This window comes from Phascolarctos cinereus, unplaced genomic scaffold (assembly GCF_003287225.1).
Source record: "Phascolarctos cinereus isolate Bilbo 61053 unplaced genomic scaffold, phaCin_HiC Scaffold_4;HRSCAF=312, whole genome shotgun sequence".
Taxonomy (NCBI): Eukaryota; Metazoa; Chordata; class Mammalia; order Diprotodontia; family Phascolarctidae; genus Phascolarctos; species Phascolarctos cinereus.
The window spans coordinates 32,938,678-32,963,667 of record NW_027555847.1 but is presented as its reverse complement, the minus strand read 5'-3'; the positions used below and the strand labels follow the sequence as shown (position 1 = coordinate 32,963,667).

Here is a 24,990-nt window from a genome sequence, read left to right as displayed (position 1 = left end):
TGGGAGAATCCCACTATCCTAGTCACTTTCATTGAGTTTGATGTTGTACATATCCGTGGGCTTAGATACTGCAGTTACCCCTCACAATAATAGCACAGTCTAAATAACACTTCAAAGTTTACAAGGTAATATGTTATGGTGTCTATTTGACTCACAACAGCTCAATGAGGCATACTTTATTATTATCACCCTTTGACAGAGGAGGAAACTGAGGCTGAAATCTGTTAAGTGATTTACATGGAGTCATACAACTAGTAAGTTTCTGAAGGTGGGTATCAAAAGTTCTTCTGGCCTCCAAACAAAGTACTCTGTCCTCTCTCCCAAGCATTTCATGAAAGGTTGTCTTAGGGAAAAAACATGACCCTAAGAGAGGGCGATTTTTGCTTATACTCATACTATACCTTACTGTAGGACTGGGCCAAGAAGGAACCAAGAGTCTATCAAGGGTTAGTGCTTTGAGAAAAAGGAGTTGAGTAATCATTGGGCTCAGTCCTCTGCCTTCATAAACTACTTGTCCCAAAGTTATTTCTATCTTATCACTATTGAACATAAAGATCAAAAGAATGAAACACAACTACTACTACTACTACTACTACTACTACTACTACTACTACTACTACTACTACTACTACTACTACTACTATTACTGCTGCTCTGCTGCTGCTGCTACTACTACTACTACTACTACTACTACTACTACTACTACTACTACTACTACTACTACTACTGCTGCTGCTGCTGCTACCACCACCACCACCATCACCAACAGTAATTCACAATTCTGTTCTATGAAATCATATGTCTGTTCCCTATAAATATATAGCACTTTAAAGTATATATAGTAAAGGGCTATACATATGCTGTCTAGAAGTCACTGAAGGGAAAGGTTATTTCTGACAACATAGATCAGAAAAAGCTTCAAAAAGTAGGTTACATTTGAGCTAGATCTTGAGGAATGGGTCAAAACTCCACAGGTTGAGGGAGGATGGGATGGACCCAGAGCTGCTCAGTCTAAACAACTACAGGAGGGTGGGTGGAGAGAAAGTACTCAGATATGCTCACTTAGAAGTGAGTAATCAAGTTTGGCAGGAAATACTGTAAAATCTGGCTGGAAAGGTAGTTTGGAGCCAGACTGTGGCTGGCCTTGAATGCCAGGTTAAGAAGTTAGAAATCATTTTTCCAGGCAGATGAAGCCATTTTTTAAAATTAAGTTTTAAAGGAATAAAAAGGAACACATAAAAGGTAGGAAATAGAAGAGATAAAACAAGTAATAATGACAATATTTTCTTATCAGAAAAACCAGGGCATTTTCAACCCTTTCAGTAATAGGTTTTTTTTTTTGAGACAATCAGGTTAAGTGACTTGCCCAGAGTCACACAGCTAGTAAAGTGTCTGAGGGTGGATTGACCTCAAGTCCTCCTGATTCCAGGGCCAGTGCTCTATCCACTTAGTCCCCGAGCTACCCCTTAATAATAGCTTTTCAAGATTTTCAAAACACTTTACTTACTAGCTTATTTGATCACAACAGCTCTGTGATGTAGGTGTTATTATTAATCCCATTTTGCAGATGAGGAAACTGAGGCTTAAAGAGGTTAGTTACTTTCTCAGGGTTACGCAGTTAGTGTGTGTCTGAGGAAGCATACTAATTCAGGTTTTCCTGATGGTGTGTTGAATAGTCTGTCCACTTTGACAGCTATTTGCCTCTATGTGTACTGTGGAATGTGAAGAGCATTTGTTACTGTTTTGAATTTCCCTTGAGGAAAAAGGGCTCCTATAGGATGGTTATAATAAGCTCAAGATTTTTTGTTCTTTGTTTTTTAGGTTTTTTTAGCTCCCAAGATAGATTCCTCCAACAGGCCATTTTCTAAGTCATCGCCCAACCATAAAGGGCAAGGAAATGGCAGAACCCCAATTCTCTGTACTTTGGAGTAGAGGAGACTCAATGGGAACATTCAAAGGCTGCCATGTGGATGACAGATCAGACTCGTTCTGCTGAGTCCCAGAAGGCAGATCCAGGATCAATGGGCAGATGTTGCAAAGAGGCCAATTTAACCTTGATGTCAGGACAAATATCCTATTAGACGCAATTGGATGGCTCAGCGGGTAGAGCCTAGAGCTAGAGCCAGGAAGACCTAAATTCAAATCCAGCCTCTGTCACTTAGTAGCTATATGACCCTAGAGTAATCATTTATCTACCATCTGCCTCAGATGCCCATCTGTATTATCTGGGATATCCCCAGGGTTATTGTGAGAATAAAATGAAATAATATGTACAAAGCACTTTGGAAATCTTCAAGTCCTATATAAATGCTAGCTAGCATCCTCATCTAATTTATCTTCATCATCCTGGTTGATGTCCCAAAAGACAATGGGCTGCCTTGAGAGATAAGGGTTTTTCCTTGACTGGAGGTCTTCACAGCCAAAGTGGGCTGACTCGTTGAATATGTTGTGAAAGAGATTCATTTTTTACTGTGGGCTGGGTTACCTGGCCACCAAGGTCACTAAGGAAGGACTCTGAAATAATGTGATTGATTCTTTGCATATAGGCAAGTGCATATATACAGAAGTGTACTAATCACTTTTTCCCTTTCCCCTAGAATAGGCAGCTCTCGATCCCAAGGTCCAAATATATGGTGAGTAGAGACAGTGAGTCCCCTAAAAGCCATGCTACAGGGTTTCATGTTGCTCCTGGTGAGCTTTGGTCGTGATGAATTAATGTTATTCTTATGGAGCAGCCTTCTATAATCTATACCTATACCGTATGCCCATGTGCAATGGTTCTGATTCAGCCAGAGGACTGAAATTTCACACTTCAGAATGGACAGGCTGCTGCAAACTAGCAAAGGACTCATCAGAAAAACCAAGGCATTTCCAAGCCCTCTAGATAATGTATAAGGTAACAGAGTCAAAATTAGGAATTTCAGAAGCATTGGAAACAGGGCTCAGAGCAAATGATATAAAGCTCACCCTCAACTGGGGTGGGGAGAGGGAGGATGGGTTAAGGCTGTAAGACTGGAACCTCAACACATTATGGAGAGGGAGGCTGCCATTTAGGACAGGGTGACAAGAATCTAATCCCAAATTGCTGCTTCCTATTTAAAGTAATTATTCTCACTAATAAGCACTAAACTCTTGTTTATATGATGCTGAAGAATGGCAAATGCTGTCAGCACCCTCAGGATTTAGTGTCCTGGTGGCAAAGCCCTGGTTATCCACCTTAGTTATAGATTTGAAAACAAAATCTTATCAAAAAGCGGAGACCCCTTTGCAAGGCTGAAGGGTGGATTAGGGACCTGACTTGAGGTTGGATAGAAAATTCACCCTAAACTGATAGTACTTTGGATTTCTTCTGTCCTGGTGCTCTGCCTGCTTAAAATGCCAAGGGTGTCCCAAGCAAACTCCAAAGGCAGGGGAAATGCATTGTTAGAGAAGTGACTTAAAATACCGAAAAGGAGGAATTGCTAAATCCAGGTGAAGAGAGCTTGCTCTGTGACCAGAGAGAGAGAGAGAGAGAGAGAGAGAGAGAGAGAGAGAGGCAGGCAATAACAGGGGGAAAAAAAACTGAGGGCCAAAAAGAAAGCTATCTACATACATAGAGCAATGTCCTTGGTTAGTTCCTATTAAAATACAAATTCTGCTAGGGTTTGTGAGTGTGTGTGTGCGTGAGTGTGTGTGTGTGTGTGTGTGTGTGTGTGTGTGTGTGTGTGTGTGTGTGTGTGTGTACACGAGTGCATTTATTTAGTTAGACTGGTAGAGATAGAAGGCTGCCGGTGTTTCTGGGAAATAAACTTTGCTCTAAGACATTCTTTTGTCTCTGGAGTGGGATCTGATTTTTCTCAGCTTAATGATTGGATTTTTAAAAATTATTCCTGTTATTTAAGGTGGGAAAATATTTCATTCTTTAACAGAAAGTTACTGAAAATTTCTTGGTAATAAAGCCCTCTTGCAGCTCTCATAGTCTGATCTATTGACCTCTATATCCCCAATAATGACGGCATTCTCTCTGAGTAATCTCCCTCTTTTAGAATGTAAACTCCTTGAGAGGAGGAACTTTTTGTTTTCTTAGCACCTAAAGCAATGTTTGGCATGTAGTAAGTGCTTAGAATTGTCTTTTCATTCATTCATTCAATTATACTTTTATTCATTCATTATCTTGTTTGATTCATTAGCTAACTCAAGGAACATTTATTTAGTTATTACTAGGGGCCAGACACTTTACTAAGAAACTGGACTTACAAAGACAGGCAAAAATCCAGCCCCTGCCCTCCATGAGTTTTTATTCTAATTGGGGAGACAACATGCAAATGCTCATGTACAAACCAGATATATACAGGATAAATTAGAGAAAACCTGGAGTTGGGGAAAAGTCATTAGCAGCAAAGCCTATTGGGAAAGATTTCATGGAGAAAGTGGGAAGTTAAAGGAAGTCAGTGTTCTAATGGACACCAGAAAAATTCCACAACTTGTATATTTATCCATCTCAGTATTTCTATAGTATATATAAGCTTAGATGCTTGGACAAGATAGTCATTAGAGCATGAAAACAGTAATAAAACTTAACATTCATATAGTACCTTCTATGTGCTAGGTACCGTGCTAAGTGCTTTACAATTTTTCTCATTTGATTCTCACAACAACGCTAAGAGCTAGAACTTAAATAGTGCTTTGAGATTTTCACAGCACTCTACCCATATAATCTCGTTTGATTTTTGCAACAATTCTGTAAAATAGGTGCTATTGCTACCCCACTCAATTTACAAATAAAGAAACTGAGGCTAAATCAGGTTAAGTGACTTGCCTGGGTCACACAGCTAGCAAGCATGTAAGGCAGGATTCGAACTCAGGTCTCCCTGATGCCAAGTCCAGTAGTATATCCAGCTTCCTTTCTCTTAAGTCCTATACCTAATGGAAACTCAATTAAGTGGGAATAGTATGGAGCTAAATGAACTGAGACTACCACCTCGATTTGTGTTCTTGGGTAGATTGTGTACCTGAAAAAAGGGGGAAAAAACTCTCACTGATGCAGGTCTAATTGTAAACGATATGGGGCCCCAGAGGAAGCTATTGAAGCTGTGGGTGTTTGTTTTAATTTAGGAAACATCATTTGTCAGGTTTTGAGTAAGGCCAAGAGCTCCCCCTTTTCAGTTACTCTTTGTTTTGCTTTTCAAAAAATAAATAAGCCATGGTCATGAATGGAAAACATTTTTTTTTTGCATGAACCAAAGCTAGCCAAAATGGATTTTACTAAAACATCAATGTGAGAAAGTCACTTCCAATTAAAAAATCTCCAGTAGCTCCTTATTTTCTTCAGGTTAAAATACAAAATCCTCAGTCTGACATTTAACACTCTCTCCCGGATCTGATACCTTATCCTTCTTTCATTCTTATTTCACATCACTCCCTGTCTCTAACTCTTCTTTCCAACCAAACTGGTCTTCAAGCCATTCCCTGTATATGCCAACCTTCATTTGCCTTGATGCCTTTAAACAAGTGGTCCCTCATATGTGCAATGCTCACCCTTGTCACCTCTACCTTTTAGAAGCCCTAGCATTCTTGTAAGTCCATCCCGGGTGCAGCCTACACAAAGCCATTGCTGATCCCTGCACTTTGTTACCCTCTCCCTCTTGAAATTACTTGTTTTGTAATGATTTTGTATATACCTTTTTATGTACTTATCTGTAGGAATATTTTATTCCCCTCCCCTGAATGGAATGTAAACGCCTTGAAGGCAGGGGTTATTTTATGTGTGTCTGTGTATCTCTGGTAGGCGGATAAATTGTTTGTCCATAGTAGGCTCCTAATAAATATTTATTGAAGTGAATTGGATAGTGAGAAATCACTAGAGATATTCAAATGCATACTCAATGGTCCTTTAGAATACAATAGAAAAGATTCTTGCATTGTGAGATTGAACTAGATGACTTTGAGATCCCTTTCCGGGCTAAGATTCTATTATTCTAAAATAGGTGGAAGGTGTGTTTCATAAAGATAATACAGTTCTAGGTATTCCAGAGGACTACCTAGAAATACACACTCCTGTGGTGTATGTATGTATACATGCATATGTGTAATACACTCTTAAACTACATGTGTATATATAATATACATATATATGTACATATACATATATGTACATATATATATATACACATATACATACACACACAGAGGGAGGGAAGGGGGGGAGAGAGAGAGAGAGAGAGAGGAAATGCATTATAGAAAAGTGGAAATTGTATCATATCATAAATCCAACATCACATACTTTGGGGTGCCTCAGTGAGCCTATCAACCCCTTCCATCTTTCCTTATACTGAAGTCATACTGTGTGATATTGACTAAACATTTGTGATAAATAACAAAAATGAGATTAGAGGACATTTAGCTATTTGTTCGATGTAGATGGTAGCACCATCTACACTTTTCTGAGCACAATGGGGAAACAGTGATAATTAGTCAACCAGCATGGTACCATAGGAAAAAGAAAAACATTAGATTTGAAGTCAAAGAACCTGTGCAGAACCTTGTTTTGGTACTTCCAATCTGTGACTTTTGTAATTATCCTAGGAGGTACAGGTTCAGAATACTGGATTTAGAGTCAGGAAGGCCTGAGCTCAAATATGACCAAGTGTGCAACCTCAGGCAAGTCAATTAATATCTGTCTGCCTCCATTTCCTCATCTGTAAAATTGACATAATGACAGCACCCACCTCCTAGTTTTGTTGGAAGGATAAAATGAGATAAAATTTGTAAAGAGTTTTGAAAAACTTAAAGCACAATTTAATTGCTAGGAAGTAGTAGTAGTAGTAGTAGTAGTAGTAGTAGTAGTAGTAGCAGCAGCAGCAGCAGATCCCTAACGTCTCTTCTAGTTCTCAATGTCTAGTCCTACAAATTATCTCAGCCTCTACTCAACTCTTTTTCCCTAGATAATATTGTTCGCAATGTTATGAGCACTCAGAAATCCATTCTTGGATGCTTCTCTCATTGACCTAGCCTCACAAAAGCCTGCCACTTCTGACATGCTAGAACCATGCTTTTATATCAGGTAAACAGGTCAGGGGGCTAACTCACAACTTAACAGGATTCATTTGGAACACTTCCACACTTCTGGTAGCCACTTACTGATTTTTATGGTTTGGGGCACATGAATATGAAATGGATATTTTTGTGTGCTGCTCCATAGTTTACAATTTAAGTTCAAAGGAGAGTTGGTCTCTAGTCATAATGTACTCACGAAGTGGAAACAGTTTAATGCCTTTCTAGTCACTATTAACCCAGGAGAGTTTCTTCAACTCATTTTTTTTTGTTAGCCAAAGAACAAATGAAAGCTTTTACTTCAAAACTCACATCTTAAAGAAATTGAGTTATTTCAGTGAAAAATGAAGAAGAAATTGACAAAAATGAAAAATTTTCTTTAAGATTTGATAAAGCTAATGGGTCCCAGCCTATGAAAGTTTTAAAGATTTACTGGAATCATAAGTGGCCCTCAAAGGTCTTCATTTTTCTGTTCACATTGCTTTAGTGACCATAGTGAGTGGACAAAGTTTATTCTAGTGTCCCCGATCTCCCCTTTTTGTCACTTTTTCTACTTCAGTGGATCTTCCACCTCTCCTTCTCCTCCTCAGTTTCAGGTCAAAGCTTCCTCATCTCTGTCTGTACCTGAAGACTGTGACAAACTCCTTTATGATAGCATGTATGACTGAAATGGTTTCAAGTATGAGCTTTCACGAATATATTTACTTTTTAAGGATAGGAAGGATATAAACAATAGATCTCTGTCAGATTTAAGCCAAGGCATTTGTTCTCTTCCAAATATAAAATTCTCTGGATTAATCAGCAAATATTTCTTGAGTGTAATTCCTAAGCACTCCAACTATAGGTGAATTCCACCTACCAGCCCTTGCTTTTTCATTTCAGTAGCTTTTCTAGACTTCTAACTTCTGTTTTGTTTCATCTAAGTTTAAATATATTATTGGGAATTAAATCAGGGACTTCACTTCATTCACTAGGGTTTAATCTAACTTGCTTCATTGGAAGAGGAATGAAGCAACTCCATTCAATTCAACAACCAAGCCAATCATATGTAGTAATTTCCCTACCATGTGCAAAGCACAGACACTATAGAGACCCAATCTAAAACAGTCCCTCACTTGCAGAAGTCAGTATTCCAGTGGAGACAGTATATGTATACCAATGGGTTTCAGAGTATGCTTTAAGTTTCATTAGATGGAATGCACATTTTTGGATGCCTTGTTATTCTGTCTCTCCAACATTTAGCGCATTGCCTGTCACATAGTAAACACTTAAATGCTTATTGACTTGACATATATAAAAGAAAAAATAATTTTAATGTAAATTCTGCTGAACTAACATAAATAGTAGAATAAAGAAGTCTCCAAATAAGCAAAATTTACTTATACCTATGCACTAACCCAAAAACTCATTAGACCTTGAAATCACAAACAACTTGACAAAAATTGATCTTAGGGAAGGAAAATGGCTGTTCACAAATCTCCTGTCTCATGGTGCTGGCAGCTTAAGGGCTCAAGATTTCATGATTCTTTATGGCAAAGAAAACCATGTTATGAGAAAAAAATAAGAACCACCATTGACACGCGCAGACAAGTAAAAGCAAATTATAAGCAAAACAATAGGAAGGAAGAGAGTAGTAGAAGAGGAGAGAATCAGGAAAGTCTCCAACTTACAGGTCACACCCAAAGTGCCAAAGTTCTGTATTCTCACGTTATTATGATCTGACCCAAGGGTAACAATTATGATGTGCTTGGTGAGGGCTTACAGTCCCAAGTCGAGCTTATGCAGGGGTGGGGCTAATAGTGAAGAATCACGGCCAATGTGATATTGACCTTGGCAATTGTGCTGTGGCCACTTGAGAATCCAGGGGACAGCAAAGAGATGGTTGTCACCACTCCAGATTCAGAATGAGGCCTGGATTTAACCCTCCTGAGCTCAAAGGGAATAATGAGTCTTAATGAGTAGGCATAGCTCATCTTATGCATCTTCAGCGAGAAGATAGAGGCAATAGTGACATTTATCTTTTTTTTTTTTCAACTGGACCTTTATTATCTTGAGTGGGCGAAGGAGGATGGAATTTGCTGCACAAGAGGGTTCCGTAAGTGCCCTGGATACATCATCTTGGGGGATTTCAATTGGTTTGCACAATATTGCTAACAAAATCATTTATCTTCTCTTCACCCCAGTGGAGGAAAAATAACACCGGGCAAGAGAATTTTTTTACCAGCTCGTAGAGATGAAATGGAAATTTTCCTCTCATAACAAAGGGGTCTTAAAAGTAAAAGGCCTGCTTTCTCTCTGTGCAGCTGAATTCTCAACACTATTCTCCCTAAAACAAATTGTTTCTCCTAACTCCATGGAAAAAAAGAGACTAGATTTGGCATCCCAAGAAATTTAAACTCTGCTTCTATTGGAGGGCATATTCTTCTTCAGATTATTTTTGACAAATGTGATATTTGTTCCCATAACAACAACCTCAACTGTCTAAGTCCACATATTACATAGATATGTATGAATTACACTGACAAAGCAAAATGTATTTTATTCATAGGATCATAATAGCACGGATCCAAAGGTGAGGGAGCTCAGAGGTCATCCAATCCAGAGCTCTCATTTCACAGATTAGGACACTGAGGCTCCAAGAAGTTTAGTCAGTCAATTAATAAGAATTTATTAAGCACTTTCTATGTGCAGACCCCTGGGCTAGCTACTAGGCCAAGCTCATGTAAGCAATGAGCTTTGAAGGCATGATTTGAACCTAGGTTTTCAGACTCCAGAGTACTGCTCAATCCCCTGTATCAAGCTCAGGGAATGTCATGTAATGGAAAGAATGCTGAACTTAGAATCAGAAGATCTGAGTCTGAATGCTGGCTTTGCTTCTTATTTGATACGAATTTGGGAGAGTCTCTTTCCCTGCCTTGGACTCAATTTCCCAAAATATAAGATGATGGGGTTGGATTAGATAATCACTGAAGTCCTTCCCTCCTCTATATCACATGATGCTTTGCTCCCTAATTTATTAGTAGTTTTGGGCATTTCTTTTTAAGTTGAGAAATATGCCTTTGATTATATGCTACAGAGGATACCTAGAAGACGGAAGGTAAAAGAGATCCCCAAAAGGACCAACTGAGTCTTCTCCGCCATTAACCAAGATGGATGACCCTGGTGCAATTTTTTTCTTTCTCCTACCAATACATGCGTTTAAACTAGGAGCATTATCCTTGGCATATTTCCAATCCCAACATCCAAACCTTTCAAGTTTTACGTGTTTCAGGAAAGTCCCAAAGGGGCGTCTGAAACATGGCTTAAGAAACTATTAATCACGGCCTAGATGACCCTTTGCCCACTTGGCAGCATTTTTGCTGATACCATGCCCAGAACAACTCTTCCTCTCTAATAATCAATATTAAGGACATTTGCCCAAGATGACACAGACACCAATTTATGTATCATAAGAGTGAGGTTGTTTTCTGTTTGTTTGTTTGTTTGTTTTTAATAAACTCATGCCATTGATGGGACAGCATTTTTTTCTTAATTCATGTCTTTAAGCCTATCTTCTGTTTGGCTATCTTAGTGTTTTGCCAAATGTCAGTGTCCGCCTCTTGTCTCTGTGGGACCGAGTCAACACCTTCAATCAGATGACCAATGGACTATCACTGGCACCCAGCTAACTCTGCAAATCACAACCTGTCCACTTTAATCCTCAGGCCAATTCAACAACTTTAGCAGTGTTTGTGTTGTTGTAAGGCTCTAACAGGGACCTGCTGCTGCTATCACCACTATGTATGCACACATACACATACACACACACATAATTGCAAAAGAATTGGATATTTTACTTGAATTAAAGACTTTTCCTTAAATGTCTAATAGTACTTGAACTACATACTTAAAAATCAGAGATTATTCTGAATTATATACTCTATTATACCAAATATTTGTAGAACACATATGTGGCAAAGGAGCTTATAAAAAAAAGATATTTTCCTGATATTATTTTACCAAAAAAACAAACAAACCCTACTGTATCTAAAGTGCATAGGAATCAGTATTTAATTTATTATATAGTGGAAAGGGCATTGGCTCTGCAGTCAAAGAAGCTAAGTTCAAATCCTGTTTCTGATGCTTACTGCCTGTTTGACCTTGGAAATGTCTTATGACCTCCCTCGGACTCAGTTTCTTTATGTGTAGAATGAAGCAGTCATCTTGAATTAACCTCTGAGATATATTTCCATCTCTAGATCTATGATCTAGATTTTGTGTGGGAGAGAGGTGGGATTTTTCATGAGCAGTGTGCCGTTCAGAAACATTTAGGGATAATCATCATTTTATCAAATTTTAGGGTATTAAAAAAGTGTGGGTGTTATCATTATCATCCTTCAGGTATGATATTCTCATACTATAGTTTTTTTCTTCTCAATAAAAGAAACCTTTATTGCATCTTGCTGTGCAGAGCAAAGGCTGTCTACAAAGTTCACTCAAGCATTTGGCTTTTCTGCCATCCCATGATGGATGCTTTCAAGTGTCTGACATTCATCAGGTACAAGACAGAGTGGAAACTGTCCATTCTAATTACCCAGAACAAAGGTAATTCTTCCACTGAGTGTTTAATTGTTTGGTATGTCTCTTTTAAATTACACATTCTACCCACAGCCATACAGTGAAGAAAGGCATAAGGAATATTCCATTGGTTACAATGATTTCTTACACTGCTGCTTCCAAAATAAAAACATGATGTATCTAAGTATTCAATTATTGAAATTATGAATTCTCTCATCTACAGCATATTTCCTTCATTTGTGTAATTTTAAAACACATCCTTATTTGATTGAATGTTTTAATCTCCCTTAAACAGTGAGTAACTGGAAGTAAATGGCGCATTCCTAATAACATAAATATGAAAAATAGAAAGTACTTAGGGACTGCAGCCAAACATATTAAAATCAGTCAGTTCTCTAGTTAACATATTTTCCTTCCTTTTATGTACAAACCCATTACATGGAGGACACAGCTAGCAAATCCATTCATACATACATATATGCATATGTGTATATATATATATGCATTATGTATGCATGTGTGTATATATGTATGTCTAACCACATTGTCTTGATTTCATACTATGACAGCAGAAATTGTCCAAAATTTCTAATAGTTTCCCTTAAAAGAGCCTCAAGAACTGATGCCATCCAGGTGTGGAGCAATCTGAATGAGGTGAACATTCCGTCAAATTCCACTCATCTGTCAATGTAGTGGATTATTTCTTGAGAGACTGAAATTGGCTGCTCAGGAGCAGAACACCATCAATCTTACTCATGGAGGGCTGGGGGAAGCTGCCTGCAAGAGAGAGAGCTCTGCTGCTACTGAGCAGGTGATGAGGCAGCTGTAAAACCTTCACTCTCTCTGTAGCTGGGCTCTGAGTGAAAGATTTGTCATTTTTCACATTTCCCTGATACTTGGTATGCACTCAGTGCCTCCTTGTTCCTGCTCCATGAAGGAGGTGATTTTTCAAGCTTAAGCAAATGGGGCAAGTCTCTGGGTCTGCTCAATGTTCATTTTTTTTCTATAATGTCACTTGTTTAACCCGTTTTAGAAAATGAGATGACATTTTTTCCTTTTGCTTATTAATTTATTATCTGTTCATTTGGGTACTGATTGTTTCAAGAAGCCAAGGGTAGTTCTTACTTCTGTTTTCAGATATATTTCATTCCTTTCTTTGAAGATTTAAGAGCCAAGCAGAATAACATTCTGACTCTCACTAAAAAAAAAAAAAGGAAACATCCTTTCTTTAAAAAATAATATAATGATATATTGGAGATCCCCATCAAAATAAACAAGGGCATAGATGTTTCCTAGATCTAGGACCTTAATATTTGCAGCTAGGAATGAAAGCAAAGGAGACTCGTACTTTCACTGTGAAAGTTGAATAAACTCATCATATGTAAGCACTGTACAACTGCCTCTAACAACCAATCTCCATAGAGTTTTCATAGCATCTTTGAAAGAGTAAAAACGCAGTTTGGGTTGAAAATATGCTTTAAAAAATTCTTATGGTTAATATGGTTTTCAAAGTCACTACCTTTTTTGCTTTCAAATTATGGGCAGAGACTGTTTGCCTCTGCTAATGTACTCAATATTTTATGGACAAGGAGCATTTCCAAAAGTGAAAAATACCAAAAAAAAAAAGGACCATAAATTTGACTGGTCATAAATTTCAACTGTGACAAAAATGTGATTTTCAGGAAAAAGTTATCATATTTTGGAAATATATCTTTAGGACATGGGCCTACAAATTTCTGATTATGACAAGTAACAGATCCATCCAAAGAAGAATGGCAATATATTCATTCTGAGGGTAACTACTGTATGTAAAATAGACTACCACCTATAAAGGTGGAAATTCCAGAGAGTAGAGACTAGATTTTGGGCCTCATTCTGCCACTTGTCGGTCAAATGACCTTAGACTAGTCAATACTTCCTTCAACTTCCTCATTTATATTATGGGTGAAATGATCTCTTTCCTGCCCACCTCACAGGGTTGTTATTAGGGTCAAACAGGACCATAGCATTGAAAGCTGGATGGCACCTTGTAGATTGGAGACTTGTACTTGGATTCGATTTCCAATGGTGTTACTTTCTACTTGTATGAACTTGGGTAAGTCCACCTTCCTAAGTCTGTAAAATAAGGAAGTTGGACTCAAAGGTTCCTGAGGTCCCTTCCAGATCTAAAGCTATGATCCTATACCTCTAACCTCCTCATTTCACAGATGAGGAAAGTGAGGCCCAGAAAAGTGAGGTTACTTGTTAAGGGCACACAGGTAGCAACTCACCAGTCTGAGATTTGAAACCAACCTGACTCCAAAAGCCCTTGAGGTTCAGACACACTTTGAAAACTGAAAAGCCCGACTCAAACAGATTGTTTGCACACTAGCAATCCCTGGCATGCTGGGAAACCTGCTCTATCTGTATGGATGTACTCCTCATAAGAGGAAAAGGTGTTTGACATTAGTAAAGAACAATTCATCGTGTACGCCCTGAAATGTGGTCCATCTGCAAACTGGGGAGATAGGAAAATGGGATAAAAAGGCTCGCTGAGCTCTGACTTGTGTGAATCCTGGATTTGGACGGAGGATGCAGGAACCCAGCCGGGTTCGATTTCCTTTTGGGAGAGCGCGGGCTCATTCCAGTCCTGCAGGGGCGCCGCCCCCTCTCTCCGTCCCTCCCCAGCCCGGCCTCCCGCCTCCAGGAGGACCGCGGCGGAGGCGGCAGCGGCGGGCTGGTAACACCCTCTTCCCTAGCCTCTCCACCCCACCCCCACCCCCCTTGCCCGGCTCTTGGCCGTTTCCCTCCTGGGAACAGCTCAAGTTGAGCATCCCGGGGCGGTGGTGGGAGCGAGTGGGCGGAGACGAGTCCGGGGCCACCAGCTGTCTAAAGCAACCAGCCCCTCTCCCGCTCTTAAGGGTCTGAGGAACGAGCCCCAAAGGGAGGGCAAGGTCAAATTCCAGGTGGGCAGGCAAACACAATCTCTGGGCACGCCCGGCTCTAAGGGAGCTGAGCCCTCTGCCCCAGGCCCGCCCCATGGGCAGGAAGGATGGACGCGGCTCCACCCACCTACGGGATGGCAGGAAGGAAGAACGTTGGCGCTACTGGGGGGTGAGGCACCCCTGGCAGAGCAGATGGGGCTGTGGCGGGGATAGGGTAGGGATGATCAGGAGCAGAGAGGTGGTGGTGGGTTTTTTTTGGGGGGAGGGAGGGGATGGAGGTGGGAACAGGTTTGGGATCTGGGCGTCTGGAGCTTTGGGACAAAGGCAGCATGCTTCAGCTAGGTACAGGGTTATTCAGAAGTCTTGAGGTGGGAGTAGAAGGGTGAGATGGGGAGGCAATGGATTTAGAATAAAAGGAAACATTTAGGAGAAAAAAGAGGGAAGATAAAGTGTGTGTGGAGCGGGGACGTGCCGGGAACTAAACAGGAAGGAAAGAAATGGAAAGCATGGTATGGAAGGAAAAAAAACGAGAAAAATCAGCATGGGCAGGGAGAGTCTGTGGAAGAAGAAAAAAAAATCTGCTCTGAATGAAAACGAGAGAGGGACTGCATACGATTGAGGATGCAAATTGATAATAGAGCTCCCGGACTAAGGAGAACTTGACCCTGGGAAATCCAACAGGATTCAATTGTTCAAGATGTACCAGAATAGAAAGGGGAAGGAAGTGGAAAGGAAAGGAAGAAAGCCGAGACACCGAAAAGTTCATTGCTAACTTGACACCAAAGTGCTATGTTTCACTCACAGAGAATCCTTAGTCGGACATAGATTTGGACAGTTAAGTGTGACCCATAACGCACACAAGAATATAGACGCATGCTTTTTTCATTGAAGAGAGAAAAAAACACCAGCCTCTTGCTCCTGGAGCCCCTCAGGTCTCCCCGACTTTGCTCAGTACTCTCATTAGGGAGCAGAAAGAAGCCCAAACCTTGCCACACAGAACACTAACCAAACCAGCCTTTTAAAAAGACTTTCTCATGGCAAGCCACACCCCCTCCTTTTTTTTTTTTTTCCCAGAGAAGTTAATAGGAAAGAATGCCTCAGGGGCACTTCAGCAAACCAGAAAGAGCTTACACATCAGGGCGACCAGAAATAGCCACCGTGATACAAAGGAAGCAGTGGGAAGGGGGGGTGGTTGGAGTGGAGGCCAAGTTGATTTCCATGCCAAGTGCAATTCACCCATCTGTTTATAAAGAAACCAATAGAATTGACAGAAAGTTGCAATAGAACAACCTCCTGTTGTAGCTCATTGTTCCTACCTGGTCTGTGCAGGTGATGTTGTTGGAAAGTGTGATGAAGAGATCCCTGACAGAGGAGCATTGCACAAGCACTTATCCACAAATACAGGACCCAGGACATTGCAGAGACCATAGCCATACTCTAAATAAAACATTAGATGTGAGTTATTACCTCTACCCTTAAGCACATCATCACACAGTCAATACCAATGAGAAGGGAAGTTCACAAAGAGACTACTCCTCTGCTGTTTTGACTACAGGCTAGAGGGCAGAGAGATCATACCATATGTAATATTCAACCCCATTCAAGAGACCTGAAAAGCATGAACCATGACATCCACACCCTCCATGGAATTCTCATCATGTACAGGCTGGAAGGGGGTGGGATTTTTTAGTAGATCCATGAAATCATTCCCAATTTCTTTATTGTTTTTAGTCCCAAGTCCATATTTACAGGACCTGAGAACAAACCTTCTTTCCTTCCCAGGTTGAGTTACAGATGACAGCATTCCTGGCCTTAGATATACTGCATCTTTTTATGTGCCTCGATTTCCTTCATACTCACTCCAACTTCCTTTTGAATCGGACAACAGCTCAGGAGGTTACAAATTATTGGGTTCTTTTGGTTTGTTTGTTTTACTTCTCAAACCTTAATTATTAATCACTCTGTTGTCTTCTAAACCAAGTCATTATTTCTCAAAGTCACCTTCCAAGCCCTAGTTGGAGTCTATTTCTTTGGTTGGACTTAAAGTCCTAAAAAAATTGCATTAGGCCAGAATGGGTTTCAGATGCCATGGAGGTATGGGCTGGGGTCATACAGGGAGTCAGAATTTTAAAATGTCTTCTTCTTTCCCAAAAATCCCTCTGCTTCTTTTATCGGCACAGCTCTCATAGGCACACTTGTTGTGTGGCTGAATCTATGTGACTAGGTGTGCATGGATATTCAGTGGTCAATGCCCACCTGTCATTAGACTTTTCTACTTTAGCTGTCCTGTGGGTGGGTGCCCACGAGCATCCTCAATCCTGAACAGCTAAGCTGCTCCATGTTGTCCAGCTTTCTGAACAACTTGTGTCACATTTCACCTGGCCAAATTAATTAAAAAGAAGGCACTTTCTCCAGTCTACCAATGGCTGACAGGGCGGTTTCTGCCTGTCCAGTCAACTATAGATTATTTGTTCCAGTGGGAGGAGGGATGGATGTATATGATGTAAATTTTACTGAGGAGGAGAAGGCTGCATATTATATATACTTCCCCTTTTCAAGCTTCTCTATTAAAGGAAAACTTCAAATTTAAAATCTGTAAGTGACCTCCCAGCAGGATCTCTTTATATATGAAGCTAAACATTGTTCAAAGAGTTTTGACATTCACAGTCACAAACAAACACATAAACATATTCTAGTACACAAGGATACATCATTTAAGATAATTCATGGCATTAGAACAGAGATGGGGGCTTTCAAAAGGATTCTCAGGGCTCCTGTAGACCCATACTGACAGCTGTAATTAAGTACAAAATAGAAAAAAAAACATTATTTTTGACAGCATGGTGCCATTTATGCTCCCATTCTCTGAAGGCAATAGACTGTTCAGTTGATAATTAGTTTTGCTGCCCACTGTTTACTTTTGAAACCAGCATACTTTCTTCCATTGTTTTCAACCACTAGCAATAGAATATGAAGGCATTCTCCCTATTTCAGATAAATAGCAAGAGCCCCACTGTGAATTTTGAAATGAATGCATTGGGGGGGGGGTCCTCCTAATGCCATGCAAAATGATATCAGGAAAAAGGTGTGGTGGCATGCATTAAGCCTTCTAAATGTGCTGTGATTTAATATAAACTTCACAAAATCCTAACACAAAACTTCCCTACTTCTCCAACTATTCCTTGCTTTTTCTCTTCTATCGTTTCTGTACCCACACAGATCTAACACAGGGCTACCTTATTTTCACATCTCAATCACATCAGTATTTTTTTTTGTCTTCCTCATTTTCAATTAACTTTCTTTAATTCTCAGTATTACTTCTGAGCATCCTTTCACATCCCTGCATCAGCCAGCACACTGGGCTTAACCAGCAAGCATACTGTCTCTATGTAAATAGAGCATTCCAAAGAATAATTAATGTGGTAGCTAAAGCATATTCCACTAGTTCTTAGTGAATGTTTTCCAGATCTGCTTTCTGAATCTTAAATCCTATAGAAGCTTCTTACCTGAGTAATCCAACCAGGAGCAGAATGCTCTATTAGTGTTCATTGGAAAGATCTAACACTTTTTAAAATCCATGTGTACCACAATAAGAGGTTTTAAATAATCTTCTTTATCAGGATAAAAAAAAAAGATCTTTTGCTTTCTTTCTTTCTTTTTCTTGTTACCAATCCTATTTCCAGAATAAAGAAGACATCAGAGCTCAGACCGTGTTGTCAGAAAAGTAGCCAAGGTTTGAGGGGTGGAAACCTTGTCATCTTCACCTTTAAATCATCTAGCGTTCCCTCTGCCTGATGAGCCCTTTGTAGTGATCTTGAGGTAATGTGCAGTTCCTGGGGTACTTGCCGATGAAAATCAGTTTCTGTTATAATGAGGGACCATCCGTGTTCCCCTGCTTTCAGTGCAGTTAAGCAACTCGCTCTGTGTTCGGAGGGAGCTGGGCTGCTGCTACACGGTGCCCTGAAGTATCAGTAGTCTGTTTCGATACATCCCTGCTCTGTAAAGTATCACATGTCTTAAAGTGACATTACCCTGTATTACAGCTCCAGTGAATTTTTATACCTGCCCACTAACTTAAACAACAAGACAGGCATTTTAACACTGTAATGCCTGATTCCTCGCACTAGATGCTACATTGGAGTAGATATAGAGGGAAAGCAAAGCCTAAGGGGAAAAAAAGGCAGAAGCTGCAGAAAGACAGAGGTTTCTTTTTTCCTATTTTTTAATAGACTAAAAAACCCTCAATCATAGGAGGATACAGGCAAACATTTCTTATATCTAGACCTTTGTTAAACTGATCCCTCTTGGGAAGTTAGCATGAACTTTGCTTCAATTGATTTATAGATTTAAGGGATAACAGTTGATTTAAAGCATCGTGATACTATGGAAGAAATAGGGGAAATGAGAGACAGGATGCCTCATTTCCAGACTGATCTGCTTCTTTCATTTGCTTTCTGTGTGGCCAAGGGCAAGCTACTTAACTTCTCTGGACATCTGTTTCCTGATCTGTAAAACGGGATGAAGGAAAATGGGGGAATAGACTAAATGGGGGAGTATTCCTAAAGTCCTTTCCTTCTCAAACATGCTACAGTTCTATGATTTTACATTTGCTTTTTAAGCAGAAGTTAAACATCTCTGGTGTACGATGTTTCTGTCTTAGCCAGTAAAGCGTATTGAGTTTAATGAATATAATTCTGAGTCTTTAAGCATTCTAGACCGAGCTTTGACAGGGAAGGAAGTGTTCATAGAAGAGCTTATTTTCATCCCCACCCCCTTTTCACCAGCTATTGTTTAAAAAAATAAATAGAGCATTTCAGCATTCAAGCATGGGTTGAATCTTGTCTTTTGAAGAATAATACATAGTTATAAGCTTCTCTGATCCTTTCTGTTTAAATTACCTTGAATTCACTCAACTGTGTGCAAATTGACACTCCCCCATCATTAAAATATGTGCTTCTTAACAAGAGTAGTAATTATTCAGTTTTTGGTATATCCCAAGAGACAGCACAGTATGTGGTACATAGTAGGTACTTAATAAGTATCTGTTTAATTGGCCTATTTAGTCACCAATGATATGGCTGAAGTGATCTTGATATCAAACCCTGACTCTTATTCATCTTTATTAGCTTCATGATTACAGGAACATCACTCAATCTTTCTGAGCCTCAGTTTCCTCATCTAAAATGTGAACAATGATGGTTTTAGTACCTACCACACAAGACTATTATTAGGCTCAGATGAGATCACCTATGTAAAGAGTTTAAAATATTGTATAAATGCCATTTATTCTATTGTAACAGCTGTTATTGTTATTGTTACTGATTATTGTTGAGTCATTTTTTTTTACCAATATCCAACTCTTTGTGACCCCCTTTGGGGTTTTCTTGGCAAAGATCCTGGAGTAGTTTGCAATTTCTTTCTCCAGGTCTTTATACTGATGAGGAAATGGAGGCAAACAGGGTTAAGTGACTTGTCCAGGATCACACAGCTAATAAGTGTCTGAGGTCAGATTTGAGCTCAGGAAGATGAGTCTTCCTGATTGCAAGCCCAGCACTCTACCCACTGCACCACCTAGCTGTCCTATCATTGACAAATGTATGCTTCTAATAAATAATCTTTCTCTAAATACAAAAGGATTTGCTTTTTGATGGCAAATGTTAAGATGAGGGTGCCATAGGTTTATTTATAATTCTGTTATATGGAAATGTCCTTTTTTGGGAAACCACTAAATATTATATAATTCACATTAAGCAAATGGTTCTTTACATAGTTCATCTCTAACATGTGTCAATACAACGTATCATCCCTTTATTACAGCTCTCCTTAGGAAAAAAAAATCTCAAAGCAATAATAAATGCAGGAGGAAAAAAATCTCAGTAGGAAAGTAAAAAAAAAAAATCCCAAACTGCTCAGGTTAGCAGCGGTTTCCATCTTTCATTTCCTGTCCTGTGGGAACCTCTGGCAGTGCCTCTGACATATTCAGGGAGGTTATGCTTTAACCCCTAACATATTGAGATAAAAAGTGGCCAACATCTGATCAAAGAATGAGCTCTGTGTGGCTTTATTTCCTACATATTAAGTCAGACATACAATAAAAATGTAGCATGGCCTAGTGGATAGAGAACTGTCTTCAGAGTCAGGCAGAACCTGACTCTGGGTTCAAGTCTCATGACTTGCATCTCTGGGTGGGTAACTCTGAGCAAGTATCTGAGTCTAGGCAGCTGTCTAAGACTATATAAGGAGGCAGCTTAGTCCAGGGGAAAGAGCTCTGGGTTTGGAGACAGAGGATGTGGTTTCAAATCTCACTTCTGATGTATGCTACCAGTGACACTTTGTGCCAATTGCTTCTCTGGGTCTTAGTTTCTATAAAACAAGGAGGTTTAAATAAACAGTCTCTGAGATCCTTTCTTGTTCTACATTTCTTATCTGATGATAATGATAAAAATAGCAATAATAATCACAGAAAATGTTCCATCTCCATTAATGAAAGCAGTTTACTCATCTGGAATTTCTTATCCCACAAATCTGATCTAAGATGAAGGGAAAAAAACCCACAAGGTCAGACAACTCTTTTGTGTATTTTTGGAGCATTGTATAAATAAGAGGAAAATCTGTTCACTTAGTAGTATTTCTTCATCAATTTCTTAAGATTTTCATCTTTGTTTATGGGACAAAAGATTATCTCTTAACCCTTTCTTAAGAATTATTTCTTCTTTATGGGGCAATGGGTTAACTATTTATATTCCCCATGTGCTATTGACTCAGGTAATTTTCTGTGTAGAGTGTACATATTTTTCTTCCATCCAACCATTCAACAAGTATTTAACATTGGGGCATGTGTTCAGGGTACTGTCCTAGTTTCTGGAAATGCAAAGGTACATGCAAAGTAAATAAAAAACTAAAATTTTTCAGGTAATGGTTGGGTTGGGTGGGGTGGGGGATACTAGGAAATCTGGATTACCAAAAAAAGGCCTCATATAAAAGGTGACTTGGGTTAAGTCTTGAAGTGCTTACAAGAGGCAGAAGTGAGGCAGAAGAACATTATAAGCATGGGGCTGCACAGAGAGTATAGATAGGATATAAATTATGGAGTTAAGCAAGTGCACTAGTTTTGTTGTAATATAGAGGGCACAGAGGAGAATAACATGAACTCAGTCTATAGGAGGTAGATTGTAAAGGAATTTAAGAGTTAAACTAAAGTGAATGCATATTTTCCAAGAGATAATAGGGAGCTACTGAAGATTCCTGAGCAGAAGAGTGATATGATCAGAAATGTGTTTTAGAAATATTATTTTGGCAGCTGTGTGAAGAATAAATTGGAGAGGCATGAGAGTAGAAGTGAGAAGACTGATTCAGAGGCTAGAGAGGTAATCCAAACTATAGAAGCTGCATCAGGATTATGGCCTTCAGCTGAGAGAAGAATCTATTATGATTCTTTATGGAGTCTCATTTCAATGCATATACATTATGCACCAACTGTATGCATGATCCTCTGCTGAACAGTGAAGAATATATAAAGATAGATGAAACATGACTCCTGCCCTCACAAATTTTATAGTATGGATTGGTGGGAGGTGAAGGGAAAGAGGCACAGATAATATACAATGTTGCATAATAAGTGAATTAGAAAGTTGTACAAGAGTGTTTTGTGTGAGTTCTGAGTAACCAATGGTATTACTCACTGGACTAGACAAAGAGAATCATCATGGAAGAACCTGGGCTTCTAAAATTTGATGTTCAAAGTGTAGAAGCCTTATTTAATAGGGAATTAATAATATGAGCAATTTATAAATGAAAGTATTTTGATTCAATACGCTTTTTAAGGCACCTCATCGTTGTTGTTATTCAGTTGTTTCACTCACGTCCAACTCTTTATGATCCCATTTGGGCTTTTCTTAGTGAAGGTATTTCAGTGGGTTGCCATTTCCTTCTCCAGGTCATTTTACAGATGAGGAAATGCAAACAGGGGTAAGTGACTTGCCCAGAGTCACACAGCTAGCAAGTGTCTAAGACTGGATTTGAACTCATACAGATGAGTCTTCCTGATTCCAAACAGTGCTCTATTCACTGTGCCCCCTAGCTGCCTGCTATGTGCAAAGCCCTGTGCCATAGGAGTGTGGGGGCATATGTCTCAGTTGGGTTTTAGGAAATGAACCAGATGAAAAGATGAGAGAAGCTGATATACAATGTAGTTAGTAGAGCACACAATTAAAAAGTTAAGAAAGACCTGGGTTCAAATCCCACTTTGAAACTTACAAGCTAGTTGTGTGACTTAGGGGAGATCACAAGCCTTTAGACCATCATTGTCTTATTTTAAAATGTGGACAATAATAACTTCAGTCCATGTCACAAAGGATAGTTTAAGGCTAAAATGAAATAATATAGAAAATGTGTTTTGTATTTCTGGAAGCACTACACAAATGCCAGTTATCATCATCATCATCATCATTGGAGTGTGGGGTGTGCAGGAAGACTAGTCCTCCTGGTGTGAGGGCTTGCCGAGTTCTTTTCAGGACTCTTCATCCACTCAACTCTACCTGCGGCTCCAAGAGGCTGTAGCATTTTCAGTGGCCACGTCCTGGCAAACCATCTTGGCAGACAGGATAAACTGGGTTGAGTCCTCAAACTTGAATTAGGTGGATGTCTACCCCAAGCATGTGAAGACTTTTCCTGGCAAAATGAGCAGATGAGAACAATTTCTTCCAATAGCCAAGAAGGTGGCTGAAGCAGGCATTGTGGAGCACTTAAAGCTTGGTCAGACACAAAGATGCCCAGGTCATTCACTGCACTTTGCACTTTGGGCTATTGCCAATCATCTTGAATTTTGTCTTGCCACTGGACTTTGATGACTCAGTAATTTTTGTACAACTTTGCCTCACTTAAGTCTAATTCATGCACAAGTCAAAACACCACCTGTGATGTTATCGGTCCTCTTCAAAATTGAAGGACGAAAACCAATCCGCATCATCATCATCATCATTATCATTCTTGGCAAAGGGAATGATGTGCTGAGCTAAGTCATGGGGGCTCTGCAGTTCATGAGTTGTTTGGGAGACAAGAGAAGAGTACAATTTATCTGGAATGGAGAGTACATGAAGCATAATGATATGGAAAAGCTGGGTGCTGTCAAATGCTGAGTAGAAGTGTTGATTCTTTAATCAGTAGGCAGTAGGGAGCTATTAAACATTTTGGAGCATAAGAGTGATATGATCATAAATGGTCATAAGGGAAATTAGCCTGGCAGAAGTGTGAATTATAGGTTGGAAGGAGGGGGAAATGGAGACAGGAAGACCTGTTAAGAGGCTAGTGAAATAATTTAGGTGTTTAAGAATAAAAAGGATTGTTTAAGGTGATGATGGTGGAGATAGAGGGGAATTTGCCAAACACTTTAGTGTTTGTGTGTGTGTGTGTGTGTGTGTGTGTCACACAATGATCATTTTATTTCTTTTCTGATACCAAAAATTTCTATTGATGTAGAACACAGAATTCTAGAACTACAAAGGAAATTAAATGGCATTCTTATCAAGTCCTTAACCTCCCAATGGGATTACAAGTTCAACATTTAAAACAAAATATTAATCTTACGTAGGATTTAGAGTTGGAAGACAGTCTAATACAACCGCTCCATATTATAGAACTTAGAATCAGATTTAGAGCTGAAAGGAACCTAAGTGAGGAAACTGAGTCAGAGAGGTGAAATGATTTATCAAGGGTTACAGATGTAGTATCTTTGGAAAGGAAATTTTGCAACTGTGGCCACCAATACTTTGATTAACCTATGAATTTCCTACAACATAAATTCATATTCTCTATCCAAAGTAGGTTTATATAGCAGACATTCTCCATCCTCTTTAGGATAACTTTTCACTCACCTTTAGGTTGCAAACTCCTTGGGTTATAGACCCTGTTTTATTTATCTTAGAATCTCTTATAGTAGCATAAAGATTTTTTTCACCTAAGAGATTATAGATAAAAATTATTGAATGAGAATGAATGAATGAATGAGCATTAAAGCTTCAACTATGGCTCGTTCAATTTCTGTCTTCAGGGAACAAAGACATTAACTGCAAAGAAGGTTACAATCTAGTTGGGAACATAAAAGGAGGGATGGTTGAAAACACATGATAGTAAATGAATTATAAAAATGGAAAATAAATGAGGACTATATGTCATTTATTAAGGGAAGAAGACTCTTAGTAAGCAAATAGATTTGAAACAAGGTATATGCAATTCAATAAAATCACAATAAAATTTTATGTACAACAAAACATATAATCAACAAACAGATCAGGAAAATATAATTAATAGCTTGACATCTAAAATATAAATTCAAGTGTTAAAATTATACATAGATATCTCCTTGCCCACAATAGATAAACGGTAAGTACAAGTGGATAAGTCATTTTTAACACAAATTATTTAAAATCACTTGAAAAATGCTTAATCTCATTAATAATTAGGGTAATGCAAATTAAAA

The 24,990-nt window shown here is 39.1% G+C and overlaps 1 protein-coding gene across 2 annotated transcripts in view; it reads right to left on the bottom strand.

Annotated features, from left to right (window-relative positions):
* Positions 1 to 18,639, bottom strand: part of TAFA1 (TAFA chemokine like family member 1) — a 515,546-nt gene extending 496,907 nt beyond the window's left edge. The window contains exons 1-2 of one of the 2 annotated variants that reach the window (XM_078152141.1): positions 18,020 to 18,639; positions 15,830 to 15,950 (exon numbers count right to left, since the gene is read on the bottom strand). In XM_078152141.1, the coding sequence (XP_078008267.1) occupies positions 15,830 to 15,947 (118 nt within the window). In that variant the 5' untranslated portion in view covers positions 15,948 to 15,950; positions 18,020 to 18,639. The remainder of the gene's footprint in view (positions 1 to 15,829; positions 15,951 to 18,019) is intronic. The other variant, XM_021007590.2, reaches the window with a different exon arrangement.
* Between the last annotated feature and the right edge of the window lie 6,351 nt (positions 18,640 to 24,990).